Below are 22477 nucleotides of genomic sequence, written 5' to 3'. Positions count from 1 at the left end.
CTCAGACAGCGGCTTCTATCTACCCTTGAAAAGTGCCCTGGTTGGTGCTCCCACTCACCTGGGGATGTCCTCCTTGCTCTCTCTCTCACCCTCAGCCTCCAGATACTCCCGGTAAGTGCTGCGGAATATTGCTTCCTGCTGCTCCCACTGGGAGTCCTTGATTAGGTGATTGTACCCCAGGCCAAGCATGCTGTCATCATTCACTTTCTTCAAGGCATCCAAAGGGCTTTTAAAACTACTGCCTGCCTTGGGAACACAAAGGGAAAATGCAGTCCTGGAGGAGCAGACACCATGGAGCAGACACTATGGAGTGCTGAGGTACTTTGACCATTGGCATTGTCTTGAAGAGGGACACACTGCCTCTTCTGTGGGACTTTGCATATTATTAGCCCATTTTCCAGGATTTGAAGGCAGGGACGAAGGCAGAGTCATCTGAGGACCCAGCTCACCTTGCCTTTCTGTGACATTCTCCCTGACAGTGTGCCAGCATAAGGTCTGCCCCCTCCTCATCCTCAGAATTTTCCTATGAATCCAGGACTCAGAGTGAAGAACTAGGGAAGCTGTCAGGTTGCTAGGGTCTAGGAAACAACTTCCTACCTCTCCAGTGACAATGAAGCTGGGGGTATATGACACCCACTTCGAGACACACTGAAGTAGTTTGTGCTAACAAAGGTGACACGTGAGATGGTCACTTAAGAAGCAACTCCCGCGACAGGATTACAAAGACAGGTCAGAAAGGGACCAGGGAGCAAGTTACTGAAACTTTGTGACCTGTTCTGTAGCCATAAGGGCCATGATGCCTTTACCACCCGAAGGAGGCTGCAGGTTGCAAGCACAGAATCAGTCCTGACCTGTAATGGGTTTTGGTGGCTTCACTTTCAGCAGCAGCACTGGGAGACTCAGCTCTGCATCATCTTTGTTTGCAGACACAGGAGACTCCTGCAACAGAATAATGTCAACCTCAGAGCTGTGTTGTGCCCTGCACTGCTAAATTTTCACCTGTTCATGGGAATCAAGTGCTTCCTAAAAGATGTGCATGCAAAGCTTGTCTGACACTGCCTAGGAGATACTGGTTTCAGGCTCATTCTTCAGGTCAAAACACAGAAGCTTGAGAGAGGTCACTACTTTCTCAACATTACAAAAGACGTCATGCCCAGACACCTCCTGTCTTTGTGCCCTAAATAACCTCCACTTCTGATCTTACTAATCTCTCCGAATTACTCTTATTGCAGCACAGGTCTGGATGGGGCACAGCAAGGCTCAGAAAAAAGAAACAAAAACAACAACAAAAAAAAAGAAGCAGGACTAAAGGTTGCAGAGTGTTGCTGAATACAAGAACCAGATTTTATTTCAGGGAGCCCAGGACTGCTTGGCTAGGAATAGAAAATCCTAAAGGGGACCAGCACTGGTGTGTTCCCACCACCACCCCACCTCACACACATTGACACTAGGCTAATCAGAAAAGGTCTGGCTAAATATTCAACCATGTCTGAGAAGGAAGAGGCAGGAACTTGGGTAGTTTACATGGAATCAGCAAAGAGGGAATATCTGTGTGTTTGCTTTTGGCTTGGCTAAATTAAAGGGGATGTTTGCCCTGAAGACAGCGCTGAGAAGCACCTCTCTCTTAATTGGCCAGGAAAGTCTTTGCTGAAGGAAGAGGGAAAAGTTCTGAGTCAGGTATCACAGGGAGTTAGCTGGTGGTGCTGGGCAGGCGGTGCCTGTGAGTTGAGAGGTGAAATCTAGTAGGGTGAAAGCGATGCAGGAGAGGGTTAAGCTCTGACTCAGAATTTAAAATTCCCCATAACAGCTCAGGACATTCATTGAGGCCAGTTACCATCTCTGAAGAACCATCTTCATGCAGTTCCATGCCAAAAAAACAGAGGTGACAGTGGTTAGTGCAAACAGGCAGAGACCCTGCCCTGCTTGGGCAGGTTCAGCCGTGACCCCACCAGGCTTCTCCTGTAGATAGCCTAAAACACGAACCCTGGTTCAGGACCAGACTCCCAAATGGAGGTTATCAGGCCCGAGTGCCACTCCTTCACCTTCCCCCAGTAACAGAAGGGGGAAGCCCTGTGGGAATAGCCTTGCATAGGGCCTCCTCAGATGGGGCAATGCTTCTGGGAAAAGAGCTGCCAATTTCAGGGAGGGGCAGCAGGAATGCTAGCCCTGGGACCAAGGGAACCTCATTGGAAAGCCTGTCTTGAGAGAATAAACATGTCCCAATAACAAAAAGGCCTTGTGAAATCGGGGATGGGCAGCTGTAGCAACTGTAGAGACATATACTTCATCCCCCTGGGCCGACAGACTTGTTCAGCCTGTATCTTGCTGTCACTGTCTGCAGGAGCAAGGCTTGGGGAAAGACCTGTAGGCAAAAGGGTATAAGAAAAAATAGCACAGTGGGAAATGGAACTGTTTTGTACCACAGATGTCCGGCTTGATCTCCTCTCCCTGCAAGCCAGCCCTACTGCAGCTCCTGGGTTCTTTTCCATCTCCTTCAGCCAGGAATCCTTAGGCAATCGGTAGATCTCCAGCCAAGCTTCTGTGCTATCTGCATTGGGAAACCATGTTGAGCAATTGGAAATGAGGAGAAAAGGTTTTTCAGGCAAGCAGCCTCTGTTATCTGATCTTAAAACAAGATTTGGATATTTTTTGAAATATAAAATCCCTGCTGAACTCCATGCCGACCTCCTCTCTTACCACTTAAGGCTTCCCATGCTTGACTCAGGCTGGCATCTCAGCCTCCAGCTCAAGTCCTCAAGGTCCAACATCCACCAAACAAATTCCATGAAGCAACTCAGTCAAAGAATTTGACCTGTAGCCTCTTAGGTAAAGTAGAAAGTGAGATGTGGTCTCACACTGGTTCTCTGTGGATGCTGCGTATCTCATTCTCAGCATACATCCAGGCAGATGCCACCAAACAGGGGTTCAGAAAACCTGCTAGCAGCAAACGGGTTGACAAAGGCAGCTGCCATGTAGCAAAAAAATGTTGTAGCAAGGAGTTTGTTGTGGTGTTTTTAGAGACTGTCTCTATGGTGTCTGGCTTATGTCTGCAGAGAAAATTCTTCTAGGTGTACATATTTCTAGTGTAACAGTGAGCCATAGTGAACCAGAGAAAGAACTAAGTTTGATACTTCTGGAGAAGAGCTAGAAACCTGCTTTCACAGAGCCTTCTGGGAGCTGGGAACTGCACTGACCAGCCCCAGACAGCTCACTTTTGGGATCAGTCCTGATCCACACCAGGCCTTTTGGAGAGGACAGAGTGGCAGGAGCTGCTCTCTAAGCTGGAGGAGGGACTGAAAGGATTAGGTGCAGGATCCCTGTGAACCCAGAACATTTTGAGCATTTTGAAAGCATTGCTGCTGGCCCCTCTGCTAGAGCACAACAGCCGTTACCCAACAGCAGCCTGTTCCTGCGCTTGCCTTGCAGCAGGACTCCTGCGTAATCAGCTCCTGGGGACAGCACCAGCTCCACACAAGTACTTCGCTTGCTGATATCCTCCTGCCAAAGGAAAACAGGCTGGCATCAAAGCAAGATCGCCAATTCAGAGAGCTCCGTGGCCTTACACAGTTCTCAACAGGGTGAAGGCCAGACAGATTGTTGGAAGAACAGAAATAAATATTGGGCAGCACTCTTGGAGTGCTGCTGCCCATGACAGAAAATCCTGAGGGCAATTAGTACTCCTCATGATAGATTAGTTACCAGCATTTTCCCACTGTCTACAGAATTAACTCAGTACTTACCACTTCATTTAGGATTTTCATGAGTAGGAAGCTTTCCTTGTGAAAGCAGAAGAGCCAGACCAGGCCTGGAATAGAAATACAAAATTAACATTAGGAGAAGGAGAAAAGTGAACAGATGGTAGCCATGCTCCTGGGAGATGGCTGTTACAACAGGTACAGGAGAGTCAACAGGACTACATTTTTCTTAGGCTCAGGGAAGAATATCCCACTGCTTCCAGGACTAAACTTTTCCTGGCTTCCTTATGTCAGCACCAGCAAACACTCAAGTGTACATAGAGATGGATAAACCAGTTTGAAAAGCATTCCCACCGGCATTGATAGGTTTCAGATAAATCAACAAACTAACCTATTTACTACAGAGCTATGCAATTACAGGTGCCGAAACAAAGCACAGGCAGGAGGTCATACCTAGCAATGGTTCTTTCTGCCTGGTCCAAGGTGTTCCTAAAATTTACTGCACTTCACTCTCAGCTCTGCACCTGCCCCATCTGCTCCAGAGGACACCAAACCCACACCCTCTACTAATCACAAGGCCCTAGAACCATTCTGTCACCCTACAACCTGTTATCTAACGCCCTCTCTGCAGAGCTTTCTAGGAAACCTGCCAACCATTCCAACATTCCTCCTGATTTAGCACTCCTCCATAATGCAGCTGCCAACTCTTCAGCTCCAGAGCACAGCCATCCCCAGCTACATCCAGGAAATCCATGTCACACTAACCCATTTCATCCACAGCAAGCAGGACGTGGCACTCATTCCCTAAATCCGAAGCATGGATGGCACAAATCTCTGTCTTGACTGCATCCCAAGCACAGACCTCCTTACAGTCAGACACCTTGAAGGCAGCCAGACCCACGGACAGACCGACAAAGACGTATTTTCCAGACACCACAAGGCAATTGGCTCTTCCAGTTACCTACCAAGAAAGGGAAAAGATGAGTGTACCCCAACACTTCCCCAGTAGACAACACATCAGCCATACTAGTGATATACTCCTAGCCTGTCATCAACAGAAAATGCTGATTTATTCTACAAGGAACAAAATTTGCATGAGTGTTCATCAGAAGAGCGGGGGAGGAGCAGTCATCTCTGTCACAGAGATTGTTCTGTGTTGGAAATGAAAAAGTTTGCTCGCACCTTTCCCCTCCCGATACCCAGAAGGAGCTTTAAAGGCCAAGAACTCAGCAGCACTCAGCCATCCCACTGCTAACACAGAGCTGTGGTGAGATGCTGAGCTCCTCTGGGAAATTGCAGAACACCAGTGGACGGCAGAGTATCCTCCAGGATATTTCCATGTAAGGATGGGGAAGGCAGCGCTGCCCTTCTGCTCACAACATTCCCATTAAGGTACTCACCATAACACAGAGCTGAGTTTGCCCATTTATATGCTACTGACTAATTACTTTCTCCTCAGCAAACAAGGGTGGAGCCAGCCTGAGAAACAAGGTAAATTTAGGGCTGTTTAATATCTGCTGCTCTCTTTTCAGAGAGGTGTGATAGATGGGTGGGAAGCAGAACCTGTCAGACAAGCTTAGAAGCTGCAGCCTTTTGAAGTGAGTCAGTGAGGTGGTGGATTCTGCGGAAGGTGATGAACAGAAAAATGTAAAATCAACTGAATGGATATTCTCTAGAAAAACTGCTATGGTGATTAAGGCTATCTCTGCTGTGGGGGACTCTGTACCTGAAATTCAGCTGTAGGAATGCATTTTGCAGGCTGGACCTTTAGTTTTTGTGCTTCTTGGAGCATCTCCTTTCTTTCAATGATTTCCATAGCATTCTCAAAAACCAGCATCACCAGTTTGTTGATCATCCTGAAGGGCTGAGGCAACACATCACGCTTTCGATCGGGATCCTGCAGGAAGAAATCTTCCTCGTCTTCCTTTAGCCAGTCCTTTTCAGATGGTGGAGGAATCTCCAGGGGATGTTTCCAGATATACGCAGCCATGGTTCTGCCCTTCCAGATGCAAAACACACCACAGATGCAGGAATCACAGTAGATGCAGAACGAAGAATCGTGCAGTATCTACTTTCATGAGGTAATGGGGAAAAAGAAAAAGATGATTAATGAAGTCTAGGAGGGAAGGGGTGTTCCTTTCAGTACAGGTAGCCAGAGCAACCCTGTTCTATATAGCTCATTTCTACTTGCTGCATCGCCTCTGTTACTCAGGGGTTTTGTCCTGCTCTGGGAATATCAACCAGACAGGCATCTGTTGGTTACCTACAGAAAAGTTTGTATAAGAATTATGACAAAACATTCAAAAATATTAGCTTGTTCTTCACTAAAGACTTATAAAACCCCAACAAATAATTAGGAAAGCGGGTGATTTCACTGGAAGTTAGAGACTTCTCTTCCAAGCCACCGGGTGCTTTCTGAGCTTCCCCCTCTGCGGCGGGGCCGGGGCCGGGGCCGCTCACGTCCAAGACGGGCTCACGGCGGCCCCACCTCCGCCGCCGTCACCCCACAGAGCGGCCTAACCTCGGGCCGGGCCTGGCAGAGCCGAGCCGAACAGAACCGAGCCGGGCCGGGCCGGGCCGGGCCGGGCCGCTGCCCTCCAGCCTCCCCGAGCGGAACGGCCGCAACCGCTGCCGGCGGTTACCAGGCAGCCGCGGCCGAGGGGAGCCTTTAGCGGGGACACCCGCCCCGCTGTTGACAGTTGCCGTGGCAACGGCGCGGCGCGGCGCGGCCCGGCTGGGAACGCGTCCCGGCGCGGAGGGTTCCGCCGGCGGGGCGGGGCCCGGGCGGGGCGGCCGCGGCCCCCGCACACCTCCCGCCGCCGCCGCCGGTCTCGCCGCCACCGCCATGGAGGGCTTCGTGGACTTCACCAACCGCTGCCAGGGCCGCGACCAGCTCTTCCGGTGAGTGCGGAGCCGGCGGCGGGGCCAGGCGGCCTCTCCGTGCCGGGCGGAGGCCCCTCGGTGCCGGCCCCTCAGGGACCCCCCCGCTGCCCCTCTGGGTGCTGGGGCCCTCGGCGGGCCCCTCCCGCCGCCCCCAGCCGCTGTAGGGCCCCCAGCCTCGGGCGGGAGAGCCGCCTGGCCGCCCCGGGCGGGCCCCGGCCCCTCTCCTGCCCTGCTGATCCCTCGCTGCTCACCGCTTCGCTGCTCCTCGGCCGCCCGCCCTGCGCTTGTGCCCCTTCCCCTGGATATAACTCGCCCTGGCACTGCGAGAGGGGTGACCTGAAGCTCGGAAATAAACGCTGCCCTGCTGCTGCCGTTCCTATGAATTGTCCTGTTTCACCTGTGTACCGTTTTCCTCATTTTTTCCATTCCAGAGCCACTCAGTACACATGCATGTTGCTTAGCTATTTAATAGAGCATAAGGCTGGTAAAGAGAAGCTGGTAATGAAACTCAAGCAGTTGGAATCTAACATGAGCTCTGGCCGGAAAAGTAAGTACCTGGTGTCTAGAGGGATAAGTCCTTCTTCACTTGCTCCTTCCAGCAAAACAGCTCCTGGCCTTGCATTTTCTGTAGTTGACTTACCTTGAGCCATAAAACCTCTTTTAGTAGATTCACAAAATTGTCAATAGTCCTTACCCTGCCTTGGCTTGCCAGGCTAGATAGGGCCAAATAGACATTTATTACTTCCTCGGCCTCCTTTCTGATCAGGGGATCTGAATTATCACTGGCACAACTAGAGAAATAAGTTAACAGTCAGCTGTAGCAGCAGAGATCAAGTTGTCATCTCAGGTCAAGGACAGACCACAGAGTCACGATGCAAGGCTGGCTTACTGTGCTCTCGTTAGTCCTTACAGCCAATGGGTTGAGACAGCCTAACGTTAAAGATCATCATCCCAATAAAAACACCTCTGAAGGACCATCCTTCAATAGGACTTTTTATATCCTAGTTTGCATATTAATTTTCTTTAGCATTTATACTTTAATAAATCATATACTCTCCATACTTTTCTCATAGTCTAACCGTTTACATCACTTCATGCTGTGTCACAGTTGCATCCACTATGGTTACACCGTTGTGGTGATTGTATTGCTTGCTTTTGGGTTGAACTTACACCTACTTATCAATTACTCAATCCTGGAACAACTTCAATATATGAGGCAAACATTCTAATTTAATGTGTTACTATGGATTTGTTTTATTATTCCAGTTAGCTCCAGAGTATGGTAACTTCAAGCAGAAAGGCCAGCTGGTTTATCAGCATAGCCTTAATTCTCTTGCTTCTGCTAAAAAAATTGCTAATAGACATCAGGCCTAAATTCAGGACTCTTGCAGTTCCACTAAGACTGGGTACTGCCAACATCTGTTACTGTGACAATGCAGCAGGTTATGAAAAGTATTTTGCATGATACTGTATTAACATTCATGGGGCAAAACCTAAACTGTGCAGCAGATGAAATCAGGCTTGCCATATATTATTAGCTTGAAATGGAGTACACTGTTCCTGTTTGCAGGGAACTACCTCTGACAAACTCGTGGCTGAGGAGGGACTTGGGGTCTCGGTGTACTCAGCACGTGAATCACCAACTTTTACAGAAAGGTTGGGAAAGTTGTAGCTCATGGTTGCTACAGGGTAGTGCAGTAACATCTCCTGTCCAGAATTATCTGAAATCCCATGAAGCATACAGCTGAAGATGGAGACTCTGTTTGTGTCCCTGTTTTGCTGACACTGACGTTCAGAGCAGTTGGTGATACTGGTCCAGAGGGCACCCAGGTGCTGAGAATGGAGCAGCAGGAGAAGGCTGCAAGTCCTGGCTATTGACAAAATCTGTGTCTATGTCCTGGGCTGTTGCAGGACAGAACTGAGATGCTTACACCCCTTTCCTTGCTAATACTAGCTTCTCACGCTATGCAAAGGAAATGCTTAAGCATACAAATGCCCAAAGCCCGCTAAGTTTAATAAAAGTACGTGTGGACAGTGAGATGTCAAGTTGTCCTGCATAGGGCTGTGTCTCTGCGGTAAAGGCCAGGCCATGCTAACCTTTGTGGGGTTTTTTGCAGTGTTCAGACTGGGCAACATGGTACACGCCTTGGTAGCAGCCAGGAGGACTACACAGCTGCCAGATGTGGTTCCTCGCTTCTGCCTTACAGCCTCCAACCTGACCCGTGCCCTCTACTTCATCTGCGATGCGGTCCTGTGGTTGAAGAGCACTGGGCTCCAACCTGACATCGATAAGTTGAAGTGGCGGAACAGGGCTACCAAGTGTTACTACCTTTCACTCCTGATAAATCTAGCCAGGGACTGGTATGAGATCTCCTGGAGGCTGGAACAAGCTATACAGGAAGAAAAGACAAAGGAGAATTCCTCCTGGGACAAACACAGTCAGAAACTACACCATGTGAAATGTGATGGTTTGCACAGTTTTCTCCTCCTGCTGTTTCAGATCCTGAAAAGAAATCCTCCTTTGCTGCTGGACTTGGTGAAGAATCTCTGTGATCTCTCAGGTCCTTTGGATACGCTAGGCATCTACAAGACCAACCCAGGAGTGATTGGTTTCTGTGGCATCCTCTCCTCCCTGGTGGGGATCTTCACATTAGCAAACCCATGTCTGAAGCTGAAACAGTAACACAAAAGGAGCTGCATAGTATACAGTGAGCCAACAGCTTTGATCCTCTGATAGGTTTTTATCCTCCATATGGCACTTTCGAAATGAACATGTCTCACAGTAACCTCAAGATTAATTTTGTCCTTAAATAAGCGAATTCTACCCTTTTTCCTTCCCTGTGTCTTTGCAGGTGAGTTTGGTGCCATGACACACTCCCTGATGGAGTCGACATGGGAGAAGACAGAGTAATATTTCACAAACAGAAACATGACTGGGAACATGGCTGCTAGACAAGGAAATATTGGTGTTCCTATATTTTAATACAGGGCTGTGAAACAGCTGCATAGACAACTGTAATAGGTATACAGCTCATAACTAATCGTGTCTACACTGGAAGGCTGGAATTCACCAATCAAATGTTCCTACAGATTTTCCGTAGTGGGCTCAGGCAAGTTAGGAGCTGCGGTTTAAATGGCCTAACGTCAGGTGTGAGCATTCTGATGAGTTTGGGTTGGTGGATCCTGTTATCTGTAGGCAGTGGTGTGAATGCAGTGTGATGGTAGCTGAAGAGTGGTGTGATCTGACCTTCTGATGATCTCTGTAATGCGTACCGGTGACGCTGCATCTGTAGTCTAGTAAGTGCCAATTCGTGTCCCAGGAAATCAGCACTTTCTTCTTTTCCTTTGATAATGTGAGCCAAGGACTACTGGCCACCAACTCTGACTTCTCCAGCAGGCCATGGCTGAGGGTTTTGGTGAAGGATGGCATGTGGGAGAAGCTTGTTTGAGTGCTGATGATGCTGTGATTTGTAGGGAACTGGGTTTCCAAAGCTGTGAATCTGAAATCACTCACAAGCACTACATTTCCCATTACATGCACACCTTAACTCCCAAACCCCTGTGATTCCAAGTGCAAGAACTTTCCATTAATCATACTGTGATAAGGAGCTTGTGTTGCTGTTTTAATTTTACATGAAAAATTCCAGTTTAATAAGGAGCTTTGCAACGTGCAGTTAAGGAGAGAAGCCTGGCTCAGAGCTCATTGAGTCAGAAAAACTGCAAGGGTGTGTTTCTAGTTGTGTAAGCTCCCGGAGGGAAGGGAATGGAGTTAGTCGTGATAATATCAGAATCCCCTGTTCTAAGTAATCTAAGTAATCTAAGTAATAAGAAAATCTTATTACTGGATTTGGGCATTCATGGTTTAGATTTTCCTGTCTGGTCCTCCCTATTCTCTCCTGTCATGACCATAAGCTTTCTTGTGTGTTTCCTCGCTGGTTGAATGGGTTCTACCATTTGAAAATGCCTTACATTTGCCCTGCAACTGCGTTATTGTTCATCACTTACCTCGCTGGGAATGATTGCCCAGCAGTGTAATCTAGGTTAAAGGAGAAATGCTGTGTCCAGCTGTTTAACAATGGCATGCAGTCTTTGTTATTCCTGACTTTGCAGAGTACCAGTTCTGACACCATCTGAGAAGAATTTGCACATTATATAGGAGATAAAATTATCATTTTTCTTCGTCAGAGTTAGGCCTGTGTGTTCTGCTACTTTCTGGTGCAAGGACTACTTGTTTAATCTGTCAGGAGGAACAGAGACTATTCTAAGATACAGATATGAACAGAGACTACTCCGGACCAAGGTACTCTCTTATTATTTCTGACGCTGTCTGAAAACAGAAATTAAAAGGTGCTGGTCTCCTTTATTAAAAAGTAAAGACTGGAACTGAGTAGGCACGGTAAGGCAGTGTCCCAGTTTACCTTAAGTCATTGTGGTCAAGCTTGGAATTACTTCCAGTTTGAATCTGAAGTGTTAGCCTGCCAATGAAGTGTTTGAAAAAAGGTTGCTGGGCAGGATAATTAAGTGTGCTTGAAGACCAAATGTGGCCTGCAGCAGTTCTTCTTTTTAATATGGAAATGAATACCATTAAAAGAACTGGCAGTTCAGACCATAATGAAGCATTACATATGGGATATGTTGTCTTCAAGGGCTACCTTTCCCTCTTAACAATGGAATTTTTTTTTGTTTCTTTACTCCATTAGCCTTTGAGCTCCTGGCAATGTGGAGCCCAACCCTCCCTTGGTCAGATTTGATCATTATCCCAGTGTGTAGCAACCCCTGTAAGGAAAGAAGAGGAGTCTTGATGATCTGGCAGCAGAGGTTTGGCCACCTTCTGTCTAGAGAATTTCATCTTCTTGCAAAAAAATGCGATTTGAATTCCTCTTAGGGGAGCTCTTGGATAGAAAATACTTCTTTCACTCATTTGCGAACTGATTTCTCTTTTCCTCTCGTACTTCACAGGTAAAGGGAAATAGATTAATATAGTGATGTAGCCCCTAGCCAGCTACACCTCCCTGTGCCCTGCGGAGGGAAAAGGGTGGTTTTTTTCCTTGTGCCAGGCAAACACTGTGCAAAGCCACGAGCCGGGCTTTGATGTTTCTCCTGTAGGGATTGACGTGGATTAGCAAGTACAGACTTAATGTGGGAGATGGGGCAATGAATTTTCAGCCTGTCTCAGCCTTACCTGTCCCATTCTGAATGATATGAGTTGGAACATACAGGAGTAACTCTCTTTCCTGGGTGTTAAGCACTAATACTTGCCTTCCGCTCCCCAGCTGGAGGCTAGCAATTTAAGGTACCTTAACATAATGTGACTGAAGCCATAGAATCATGATCATACAGAGAAAACTTTTTAGTGCCTTTTTTTATATCTGTTTCTAATACAGCAGTTGGAATAAGGACAGCTGTTTAAACACAAACAATAAACTGAGATGAGAGTGACACTGTGTCCATGTGTGTAACTTAGAAGGTGCTGTAAAGAGATGCTGAAGGAGGGAATCCTCCCTCCCATCTCTGAATTTTACAAAGGCACGATACTGTTAAAAAGACATTGCCTATAGTTGCGCTTCGGTTATAGAGCTGTCCTTTTGCACTAGCAAGGAGGCAGCTAGATTCATCAGACTAATTTACAATCCCCATTTCAGCTGCAAACACATGAAAAAGTAACTATGTGGGTAGCAGGTAAAACTACATACGTGAAATGCCCTGAAACAAAGGGATATTTTGAGAATTGCCATCAGTTGCCCTTGGGTACCAGCGGCGGGAGCTGGAGCCTTCTGCCCAGCATGGGCACAGCTAGAGTGAAAAGAACGGGTGCACCTGCATTTTAGTGTCTTATAAACGGCCTTTCATTTGGATGTGTCTTAGTGTCATAGAGCAAATCACTGCAGCTGTTTAACAACAAATGCCTGTTTGGGGCAGGGAGTGAAGGGTAACATCTCCAGCTGAGACAGGGAGGGATGGAGCCAGGATAACTATTAAAACTGAGTTTATTGTTAGTTCCTATCCCCTGCAGTAAGAGCCTTGTGAACTTGGAAGCTCTAAAATGTCAGTTCCTGAACAATGTATAAAGCATTGCATTCAGCAGTGTTTCAGCAAGAGTTTCCTTCTGAATTACTGGTCTCGTACACATTTTGCAGTGGAAACAGTTAACAGGAGAGTTGCCTATGTGAGATGTGCAAAATAATCTATTTACTTACAGACAAGGCCTTCCTAATGTTAATACTGTGCTTGGCATGGTATTTCAAGAAATATGTGAGCCATTCAGGATTCCCAGGTGAGCAGCAAGAACAATCAAAGGTCTAAAAGTCAACATCTCCAGGGAGGAACCAAATGAACTGGTTCTGTAGAGGAAAGGTGACTGGAGGAGGGTGTGAGAAGTCTTCAAGTGTCTAAAAGGTTGTCTGCCAAGAGGAAGTCAATAAATTGCTCTCTAAATACAGGAGGTAATACATTTATATTGCAGCAAAGGAGAATTAAATCACACTTTTTCTGAACTGTAAGTAAAATAAAAGACTAAATGGGTTGCCCAGGAAGGCAGTCCTTAAAAAGAAACTGGACAGACATCTGCCAGTAGTGGTTTAGGAGGTAATGATCCTGCCATAGGGCATGGAAATGAATTAGTTACCTCTTCAGCCCCCTCCCAGACCTAAGTGTAAAGATGCCTTATAGGTCTTTGGGGGTCTGGCTCATCCCCTCACCGTGGTCTACTAATGGGTATGGAGCAGACTGCGGAGACAAGGGTGTGAAACTGCTTCCCTGCACCCAGCTGATCCTGTGAGTTCTAAATATTGCCTGCAGAAACACAGAAAGTATTTCTGGTGTGGGGTGAATCCATGGGGGGGTGGCATTGGTGCCCTTGCACTGCAGAGCCCGGGGCTGGCACAGCCTTTGTCCCGAAGGAAGGGGAGGGGATGAGCGAAGGTGTTAGTAGCGCAAAGGCTGTGTTGTCTGTTGATCCGGACTCCAGCCAAGGCAGAGAGAAGGTTGGCATGCCCCCTGCACTTTTAGCAAGGTCAGCGGGGCTGGAAAAATCTCAGTGCCAAGAGAGCAAACTTTTGAGCAGGCTGCTGCCCTTTGTCCCGCTGTCTGGAGAGCAGCGACTCACCCCGCCACCAAGCTGGAGGCAGCCCAGCACATTCATATGCCTCTACACCCAGCTAGCAGGGCAGGCCTGCGAGCTTTCCAGAGCCCTGCACTGGAAGCAAACTCCAAGCTCTTTGGGAGGAAAGGGGGTATTTTCCTCCCACGTGTGGCTTTCCCATGTTCCTGGGAAGTCTCCCACCCCCTTGTACGAGCAGAGCAGGCAGGAGCAGGGAGCCACAAAGCCATGTTGGGTGCACGCCTCTGTGTCCTGCACGGGGGTGCTGGGCAGCTGCAGGTGTTTGAGGACTTGGCTCTGTTGCTTGGGCCTCCACGGATGCTGAGCCACGTGCCAACGGTCTCCCCGGCTCGTGCCGGGCAGTCCAGGACACGCAGCAACCTTGTGTCAGCAGCCTGCCTGCATCGCTCACCTGCACTCACCCCCTTGGTTATTGCTTTGTCCTCTTTCCACCATGTCCTCGTCTCATCAGTGTGGCTCACCCTTTATCTCCGTAGTCTATAACCAAAACCTATCATAGCTCCATACAGGTGGTGTCTTCTTTCTTTTCAATCCATACCACAAACGGATTTTTTAATTGTGATGTGAATCTGCAGAGTGCCTCCTGCACAGAGAGGCAGGTTGGCCACAGAAGAGCAGCAGTAGTGAGAGCGCTGCCAGCAGGTCAAGGGGAGCAGTTGTTCCTCTCTGTGAGGCCACATTTGGGGAATCGTGTGCTATTTTGGCCCCACCAGCACAGAAGAGATCTTGACTAGAGTCCAGCAGAGGATCATTGAGAAGGTAAGACATTTACGGGCATGGAGCACCTGCTGTACCAGCACAGACTGGAGCACAAACTCTGCTCAGAGGGGCACAGAATAAGGATAAGAAATGGCAGGCATCAAACTGCAACAGAGAACATTTCAGCTGGATGTAAGGAAAAAATAGTTTACTGTGACTATGGTTAGCACAGGAACTGGGTCCCAGAGAGATGGGAATCTTATCCTTGGAGATTTTCAAGACTGAACAAGACCTTGAGCAGCCTGATCGAGCTTTGAGGGTAGCCCTACTTTGAGCAAGAGTTGGATGAGGGGACCTCCAGAGCTCACTTCCAACCTGATTTTTCCTCCATTTCTGTCTACTCCAAATGCCTAGAGCTTTCCTAATGCAGTTTCTGCTCTGACCCTCAGCTAAAAGCCTCCTCACCAAAACCCTCCATGAATTCTCTTAGAAACTGCAGACTTTCTAAGCCAGATTGGTTTATGCAGACTGTGTCCCCCTTGTCTGACTTCTGCTCCTTATGCTTCGTAAACTTTCCTGGGGAGAAATGATGTTCTTTGTGTGCGCTGTGTTTCCCAACAGGATAGGATCCTGGTCCACCACAGGTCATGACAGGGGCTACAGAAATGCAGGAAGGTTTTAATCTCTTAGGAAACCCTGCCCAACTGTTCACCTTCTCCCTGGCTGCTCATGATCTGTGGCTTTTGAGGTGGCAAGGTCCAAGGGCAGCTTCTTTTCATCTTCTCTTGATGGAGTGGCATTAAACCCCAGCACATCCCAGCTGTGCCGCAGCTTCTGGGCTCTGCAGGAACACAAAGGAGGGGATTTTCTGCCGTCATCTGTTCCAAATTACGGTGGCTTCAGGGAGCTCTTTGGCCAGTTTCCACCGCAACCCGCCAGCTCCCAAACCCGCGCAACTGGGAGGTGGGGCCTCGTGGTGGTAGTGGCCAGGGCACAGTGCATCACTCTCAGAGGACCCAGGCGAAGGGACAGCGCATCCACCACCCTCTGCTCCTGCTCTGCCAGGACAGGCTGCCCCTCGGTGAGTAGCCTGTCCCCACCAGCTGCTCTGGGGACAGCTTCAGCGGGTCCAGGGGGTTGAGAGCAGGGATCACTCCCTCCCCCTAAATCTCCTGAATTTCATCTGCTGCTGAAAACAGGGTGTCCATACCAGGGGGGGAGCTGGAGGTGTGTTTTTAGGTGTCTCCCAGCCAGAAGCAGTGGAGACGGGTGTTTTGTGGTGCTTTTGCCCCCCACATCGAGCTGAGGCTGCACAGGGACAAGCGCTGGCATTGTGAGCGGGAGGGCTGTGGGGCAGATGTGTGGGAGGGGGATGCTGACCACGGCGGGGCAGCTCGCTGCATCCCTACCCACAGCTCCTCACTCTGTTCCTGTCCTGCCTTCTTACCCCTTCTCAGCCTGCATCTCTCAGCTTGGCCCTCATGCAATATCCTGGTTGCTCTGAGTTTGCTTTACAGTTCTGCCAGTGCCCTTTATCCTGCCTTATACTGTATCTCTTCTAAACTAGATGCCTCTCAACTAAATTTTTCCATTTTTGGGTGTTAAGACACACTAGCAGGGGAGGGCTGTGTGGAGTCATTGGTTTTACAGCTTAACTGGTAAAAAAGTCAAGTGTTAGGCAGTGCCTCATCCATTATGCCCATGGGAGGTGTGTGTCTCAGCCCAGCTCCCGGCCCTGCCGTGCTTGGGGGGGTGCAGGAGTGAGTGGGGAGAGCCTGAGCCCAGCCCTGCCTTCGCAGCGGGGTCTGCGGCTCCCAACTTTGCTTTGCAGGTGGATGCACCACAATGACAGCAAAGAAGAATCAGACTCTGCAGAATGGAAGTGCCAAGGTGGGTGCGGGAAGAGGGAGAGAGGGGTGGGAAGAGGTGTGTCAAGGGTGCCTGGTAGCACGTACTGACTCTGCCAGATGAATATGAGTCACATTTCACGCTGTCCCACATGTCCCCCTGTTATCTTTATGATGGATCTTTGCCTGCAATAATATAGGAAAAAGGATCATCATCAAAGGAAAAGGACAAAACCTTTTGCTTGTTTGAAATTAAATAGTTCAGAATCAAGAAAGTTAACCCCGAGCTGATGCAAGCCCTCAGTGATACCTGCCAGCAGTGCCTGTCCTTCATCTCTGTCCCCACTGTGAACCCAAACCTCCAGCAGTCGTGCTGCTGTGGATGCAGCGCTGCTCTGAACAGCTGGACCCCCTGGGATTGTCGAACTATGGGATTTGTGAGAGGGCTGACTCCATGTCAAGCCAAAATTAGCACAATATAGTATAAAACAATGTAGTTTTTCTCAGACCTGCAGACTCACAGCCCAGTTGTGATCACAAGTGGGACATGAAGCCAAACTTGGCCTCTTGCCCGCTGGTGACCAGGGGAAAGCTCAGCTTTTTCTTCTGCTCTGTCCCATGCAACCCAGAGAGCTCTTGCCTCATGGCTGCTGTGATGAGTCAATGTTCACCCCGGTCCTCCCTTGAGGCTGCAGTGTCTCTCTTGGTTGTCTCACCTCACCATGTGGGTGACAGCAGAAGCTGCACATTTATCCTGCTCACCCAGCTTTGAGGGACTTACCTCCAGCCATGCTCTGGCACTGGCAGCACACACAGGTGTTGGCTGTGCTGGTTTATACTGGCATCCCACATCACCCGTGCTAGCAGAGTGTGGGGACATGGTGCCTTGCTGCCTTGGAGAGCTCTGGTGCTCTCTTCTTACAGCAGTGGCTCCTACCAAATGTCCTCCCTGTGTGCCCTCAGGGACAGACCTGTTCCTCTCCCATTCTCTTTTCAGGGTCTGTATCCCTCACTTGTCACAGTGGTGACAAGACAGGCAGGACAGAGGTGTCACATAGGCATTGGTCTTTGCTGGTCCAAGGACAGGAGCAAGGGCTGGGTCAGATGGAAGAAACAGCAGAGCAGGGTGGAGAATCAGAGGGCGTAGCTGGGGAGTCAGGCTTGGGAGATGAAGGGTCTGGGGACCATCACCCTTCTGACAGCGCCTGTGGTGTCCCTGCTCCTTCAGCAGCAGCGGCCAGCCTGCTTGTCCATGGCCATGCCGTACACACTCCAGTAGCTGGGAGACTCTCGATGGGGTTCAAGAAATGCCCTCCTCCTGCAGCGTGAGCTGAGGTCCTCTGTGGTCACTGCAACACACTGAAACCCACTGGTGTGTAGACCATGGGGCATTCCTCAGGGAAGGGCTGTTAGCTAACTGATGCTCATCCTGTATGCAGGAGAACGTGCTGCAGAGGGTTCTGCAGCTGCCGGTGGTGAGCTCGACCTGTGAAAGCCTCCAGCGGACATACGCCAGCACCAAGGAGGCCCACCCGCTCATGGCCTCGGTGTGTGAGGTCTACGAGCGGGGCGTGCAGGGTGCCAGTGCCTTGGCCATGTGGAGCGTGGAGCCCGTGGTGCGCAGGCTGGAGCCTCAGTGTGAGTCCATCTGCCGGGGGGTACACGGCAGCGGGGAGCCCACCAGAGCCTCCCTTGGTGGGACAGCGCTGGCACTAGCACGTGCCTAGCACAGGCTGGGAGCTTTTCTTACCAACCCACTCCATGCTTTTGCCCAAGGCAGTCGCTGTGGCTAACAACCTGGCTTGCCGGGGCTTGGACCACCTAGAGGAGAAGATCCCTGCCCTCCAGTACCCCGTCGACAAGGTAAGTCACAGGCAGGACAGTCTGGGACCCCCCGGCCCCTCTGTAGAGCCCACAGCACATCTCCTCCGGTCTTGTTTCTGGATGGTGATGGGCTGCTGGGGCGGAAACAAGACAGCACCTCCAAGCAACAGCTCCTCCAGGGGCTCCTGCAGCCCAGGGGATGGTTGTGGCGCTCCCAAATATAGGTCAACAGTGTCCTGTGTCCCATCCCTGCCAGCTACCTCCAGCCCAGGCTGGAGAAAGCTGTTATACCCTTCTTGGGGCTGCCTACCGGCATGGCCATGGGTAGGATCTCCAAGCACACTGGCAGGGTTGTTCTCCATCTCTCTGCCTGCAGCTTGCATCTGAACTGAAGGGCACCATCTCCTCCCCACTCCAAAGTGCCAAAAGCACCATTGGCAACTCCATGGATAAGATCATGGAACTGGCAGCGGAGGGCTACGAGGCCACCAAGAGCACAGTGGAAACAACGGCAAGGTACACGAGGAGGAACTCGGTGAGCCAGATGGCAGCCGCAGGGGTCGACACAGCCCTGGGAGGGCTGGAGAAGCTGATGGAGTACCTGCTGCCAGAGGAGGACGAAGAAGCAGGTAGCCTGATGTCCAGATCCCCTCTGAGGGTATCTGGTGAGGGCTGGTTGTATGTGGGGTGGCACCTCACTTGTGGGGTGCATGTGGCAGGAGGAAGCCCCTGGATTTTGGTGTAGGGCTGCCTAGGAGGGTTGTCCCACCAGGAGGTAAACCCCCCACCACTCTTCTGCCTGTGCTCTTCTGCCTTTAGATCAGAAGTCCAAAGAGACACGTGGGTCAGCAGCAAAGGTCTCTCAGCAGCAGCCCAGCACTCCCAGCACTTCCAGTGCTACCAGTGCTCCCAGCACCCTGGGCCGGATCAGCGCCTTGGTTAGCACCGTCTCCCACCGTGCTTATCAGCAAACCAGCCAAAGCCTCCACCGTGCCAAAGCCAAAGGGCAGGAGCTGGCCACCTGGATCCCCATCCTGGTGAGTGCCAAAACCCACCTGTCAGGCTCCTGCTGCCCCATTCCCTCTTTTGGGCTGATTCTGCTTTTGGATGAGACATTTCAGGCTTCTTGGAGCACATCCAAGAGCAGAGTGGTGGGTGCTGCTCTTTCCCCCACTCAGCAGGATGACCTGGGGCCAGCAGTTCCCACATGTTCACACACAACCTTGTATCATGTCAGTGGGACAAGTTATTTTTAGCCAGCTCCCAATGTATATTGTTGATTTATGGCCTTGCCATAACATCCTTCCTAAAGCAAAAAGCCCCTGCAGAGGCCCAGAAAGGATGGGGAGAAGGAAACGCCTCTCCTCTCCCACCCAACACTGCAGTGGGAACCCCTTCCCTGGCCTGTGCCAAAATCCCGGAGCTCCCAACTGCCCTTTGGATTTCTTCCCATGTGCATAAATGAACCCCTCTGCTCCCTGCTCACCCCAGGGCCCCTGTGAGATCCTCAGGTTAAGCAGGATGGGGTGGATGGGACCTGCCAGCTCCCTCCAAGTGGTGGCTTTTCACTCCTCTTCCAGGGCAGCCTGGCCAAGCCGAGTGCACCTGAGGCGCCGCAGGTCCACGGTGATGGGCAGAGCACCACGGCCGGCTGGCTGAGCCAGCGGCAGAGCAAGGTGCCGGAGCAGAAGCAGGAGAAGGCGGGGAAGAAAGACAGCAACCACACCAAGGAGGTATGGAGAAAAGGGGGACATTGAGCCAGGGGTGCCCCAAAGCATCCTCCTGCCCATGGACCACACCATCATGGGGGGGATGTTCCCCCCATACCCTTGGAGACCAGCCCTACATCCCTGCTGAACCCTCAGCTGCAGCTTGGAGGAGGTGAGGGGGGTTGGCAGGGGGGCAGTCCCAGCAGCCCCCTTCCCTGACTCCCCAAAGCTGGGGGCTGTGGGCAGCCTCTGCATCAGGCAGGGTCACCCAGGCTTGTGTATTCAAAACTCCTTTGCTGTTGTGGGGTGTCAGCACCGAGCTGCTATCAAGCCCCTGAACACCCCCGAACAATCCCCACCATGGTCCCAGCAGCAATGGGTGGTGTGAACTGCCAGGGCTGGGAACAGTCCCCAGCGGTGGCTCTGCTGGGACACGGGGACGGGAAGCGGCAGGTCAGGGTCACTGCCCTTCGCCTCTGCCTGCGGAAGCGTGGCCCGGGGCAGAGGGTCCCTGGGGAACTGGGAGTGGGGGGGAGCCTGGAGGGGGACAGGGAATGACCCTGCTTCAAGGGGCCACAGTGGCTTTTGCAAAGCAGCAAGGCGAAAGCACTCATGCTTTGAGCTGCGGAGGGGATGGGGAGCTCAGGGCCACCTCTGTCCCACCCAGAGGGGCCGACGGGGCCGGGGCCAGCGGCTGAGCTGGTTTCTCTTGGCAGGCGGGGGACGACCCCGGGCTGGTGGGCAGCGTGGCTCACAACCTGCAAACTGCCTGTGCCTCTGGCATCTCCAGTGTGAAGAAGGTCCCAGCCGTGGCCTGGGATGCGGCGGAGGGGTTGATTCTCTTCACTCCCCGCAGGCTGTCAAAGGCCATGGAGACGGTGGATGCTCTTGGGGGGACCCTTGTCAGTGCCCCCAAGCATCTGCTGGGCACCCTGTACAGCTACGTGCCGGTGAGTTTGTCCCCAGCTAGGTCCCATCCATCTCCAGCAAACCCCATTTTGGCCAATCTCCTCCCGTGAGCACCCCATAGCTCTGGGCAGTGCCAGGAGGTTACCAGAGCAGGGAGGTGGTCAGGACACTTCAGACCACCCTCCTCCTGAGCATCCCCCAAGCCGTCACAGCGAGTCCCCCCCCCAGAGTCAGCAGATCAACCAGTGATGGCACCTTCACACGGTTCATGCCCAAGCCAGGGTGAGACCACAGATTCCTGGAAAGGTGAAAGTTCAGGCTGAGGCCATGTCCCCTCTCCTTTCCCCCACCCCACTGCTCCCCTCGGGCCATCTCTCCACTGCAGCTGCCTGGGGGCTGCAGCCGCTCACTCCCCTCTGCTGGAGACCCCTCTGGGGACAAATTGGCTTGTCCTAAGGTCCCCCTAGTTTTGGGGAGGCGGTGTAGCACAGGGAGAGCAGGGCTGGCAGCAGGTACAGTCTGGCCAGATGCTCACCCCATCTCTCAGCTCCGCAGGCAGTCAGTGAAGGAAGAGGAGGCAGCCAGGGCCAGCAAGCCCAGCCCAGAGACGGAGCAAAAAGAGGAGGATGCCAAGCCTGCCACTCCCTCCACTGAGGAGAAATCCCAGCTGAGGAGCGACTGGCGGCTGTACCGTGGCCATCACCCCCTTTCCTTTCTGGGGCTCGAGGACCCCCTCTTCCTGCGGCACAACCTCTACCGCAGCCCTGCCTTCGAGCCCGAGTGCCCCCTCCCACGGAAATCCGCCTTTGCCCCTTACAACAGGAGGGTGAGCGAGGGCTCCTACCGCTTCAGCCCCGAGGCCATGTACAGCCGGGCTTACTACAGCAATCTCTACGGTCCTACCTTCAAGAAGGACTGAGCCAGTGGGGAGAACAAGCACATCCCAGCCCCCTCTCTAATCCCCCCACAGCACGCTTTGCCTGGGCCCCTGCCAGCCACTCACATGCACCCACGTACCAGGACAGGAGCTCAAAATGGTAAACATGTCATGGGATATCTTCTGGAGTGCATCAGGGCCAGGATGGGGAATAAAGGCAGCCGAAAGCCCTGTTGGTGGAAGGAGGTGGGACCAGAGGGGACCAGAAAGGCAAAGAAGATGCGAAAAGAACAACGAGACCAGAAAAGAGAAAAAGGGACCAGCCAGGCCTTGCACTGGGCTGCCCTGGTCCCCACTGAGCAGATAGCGTGGACTTAGATGGGCTACACATTGAGAACAGCTCTGAGACAGAGCAGCGAAGACAGCAAAGCCATCAGACATCACCATAGCAAGCCTGGTTCCCCATCCTTCCTCCCTCCATCCCCCCTTGCAGGGCCCATCCCAGGCCACAGATTGCTCCTCCATGGAGGAGCTGAAGGTTCCCCACTGACCAGCAGGACTCATGAGTTGGAAAGCCCTGGGCACCCACCCCCAGCTGATGGTGGGATAGATGGTGGGGTCAGGAAGATCGGTGAGAACAGGTGGAGCTCCTGGAGCCCCTCTCTCCCACAGGACTGCCTGGCTTCCCGCAACACCCTGTCATATCCACTGCAATAATAAACCTTCCCAACCTGCCACTCTCCCCGTCTGCTCAGCTGCTTTATGAGAGCGAGCCACCAAAACGAGGGAGCAGAGTGGGGCGAGACACCCAGCCCAGGGCCGAGGGAGGGGGTATGGGAAACTCATCCCTGAATTGCTGCCGCAGGGCTCATGCCCAGCACAGTACATGTCTCCTCCCATGCCCCAAGTACAAA

At 51.5% G+C, this 22477-nt stretch overlaps 3 protein-coding genes across 9 annotated transcripts in view; 2 read left to right on the top strand and 1 right to left on the bottom strand.

The window, feature by feature from the left end:
• Positions 1-6854, bottom strand: part of WDR93 (WD repeat domain 93) — a 12462-nt gene extending 5608 nt beyond the window's left edge. The window contains exons 1-8 of one of the 2 annotated variants that reach the window (XM_074880625.1): positions 6830-6854; positions 5422-5763; positions 4461-4656; positions 3741-3805; positions 3420-3498; positions 2421-2548; positions 852-939; positions 59-242 (exon numbers count right to left, since the gene is read on the bottom strand). In XM_074880625.1, coding sequence (XP_074736726.1) covers positions 59-242; positions 852-939; positions 2421-2548; positions 3420-3498; positions 3741-3805; positions 4461-4656; positions 5422-5685 — 1004 coding nt within the window. In that variant the 5' untranslated portion in view covers positions 5686-5763; positions 6830-6854. Of the gene's footprint in view, positions 1-58; positions 243-851; positions 940-2420; positions 2549-3419; positions 3499-3740; positions 3806-4460; positions 4657-5421; positions 5767-6216; positions 6350-6829 lie in introns of those variants that run through there. The other variant, XM_074880623.1, reaches the window with a different exon arrangement.
• On the top strand, positions 6468-12017 carry PEX11A (peroxisomal biogenesis factor 11 alpha). Of its 2 annotated transcripts, XM_074880631.1 has the most exons (4): positions 6485-6596; positions 7010-7125; positions 8696-9286; positions 9431-12017. In XM_074880631.1, the coding sequence occupies exons 1-3, from the start codon at positions 6541-6543 to the stop codon at positions 9259-9261; spliced, it is 738 nt and encodes a 245-aa protein (XP_074736732.1). In that variant the 5' UTR covers positions 6485-6540; the 3' UTR covers positions 9262-9286; positions 9431-12017. The 2 variants fall into 2 exon arrangements, with proteins under 2 accessions (XP_074736733.1, XP_074736732.1); XM_074880632.1 differs by having other exon boundaries at positions 6468-6596; positions 8696-12017.
• On the top strand, positions 9413-22301 carry PLIN1 (perilipin 1). 5 transcript variants are annotated; one of them, XM_074880630.1, is made up of 9 exons: positions 9413-9430; positions 16229-16287; positions 17684-17882; positions 18025-18107; positions 18445-18697; positions 18888-19105; positions 19649-19801; positions 20494-20727; positions 21234-22301. In XM_074880630.1, the coding sequence occupies exons 2-9, from the start codon at positions 16243-16245 to the stop codon at positions 21603-21605; spliced, it is 1557 nt and encodes a 518-aa protein (XP_074736731.1). In that variant the 5' UTR covers positions 9413-9430; positions 16229-16242; the 3' UTR covers positions 21606-22301. The 5 variants fall into 5 exon arrangements, with proteins under 5 accessions (XP_074736731.1, XP_074736727.1, XP_074736728.1 ...); XM_074880626.1 differs by lacking the exon at positions 9413-9430 and adding an exon at positions 14131-14457 and having other exon boundaries at positions 15019-16287; XM_074880627.1 differs by lacking the exon at positions 9413-9430 and adding an exon at positions 14131-15478.
• The last annotated feature ends 176 nt before the right edge of the window (positions 22302-22477 follow it).

This window comes from Strix uralensis, chromosome 11, assembly GCF_047716275.1.
Source record: "Strix uralensis isolate ZFMK-TIS-50842 chromosome 11, bStrUra1, whole genome shotgun sequence".
NCBI classification, from domain to species: domain Eukaryota; kingdom Metazoa; phylum Chordata; class Aves; order Strigiformes; family Strigidae; genus Strix; species Strix uralensis.
This window is presented reverse-complemented; position numbering and strand designations above follow the sequence as displayed.

Excerpts from the sequence above, each read along its gene's own strand:
- PEX11A (XM_074880632.1), top strand. The coding sequence starts at position 6,541 with ATGGAGGGCTTCGTGGACTTCACCAACCGCTGCCAGGGCCGCGACCAG. Across the intron at positions 6,597-7,009 it reads GGCCGCGACCAGCTCTTCCG|AGCCACTCAGTACACATGCA; the intron begins GTGAGTGCGGAG and ends TTTCCATTCCAG. Across the intron at positions 7,126-8,695 it reads CATGAGCTCTGGCCGGAAAA|TGTTCAGACTGGGCAACATG; the intron begins GTAAGTACCTGG and ends GGTTTTTTGCAG.
- PLIN1 (XM_074880630.1), top strand. The coding sequence starts at position 16,243 with ATGACAGCAAAGAAGAATCAGACTCTGCAGAATGGAAGTGCCAAG. Across the intron at positions 16,288-17,683 it reads TGCAGAATGGAAGTGCCAAG|GAGAACGTGCTGCAGAGGGT; the intron begins GTGGGTGCGGGA and ends TCCTGTATGCAG. Across the intron at positions 17,883-18,024 it reads GCGCAGGCTGGAGCCTCAGT|TCGCTGTGGCTAACAACCTG; the intron begins GTGAGTCCATCT and ends TGCCCAAGGCAG.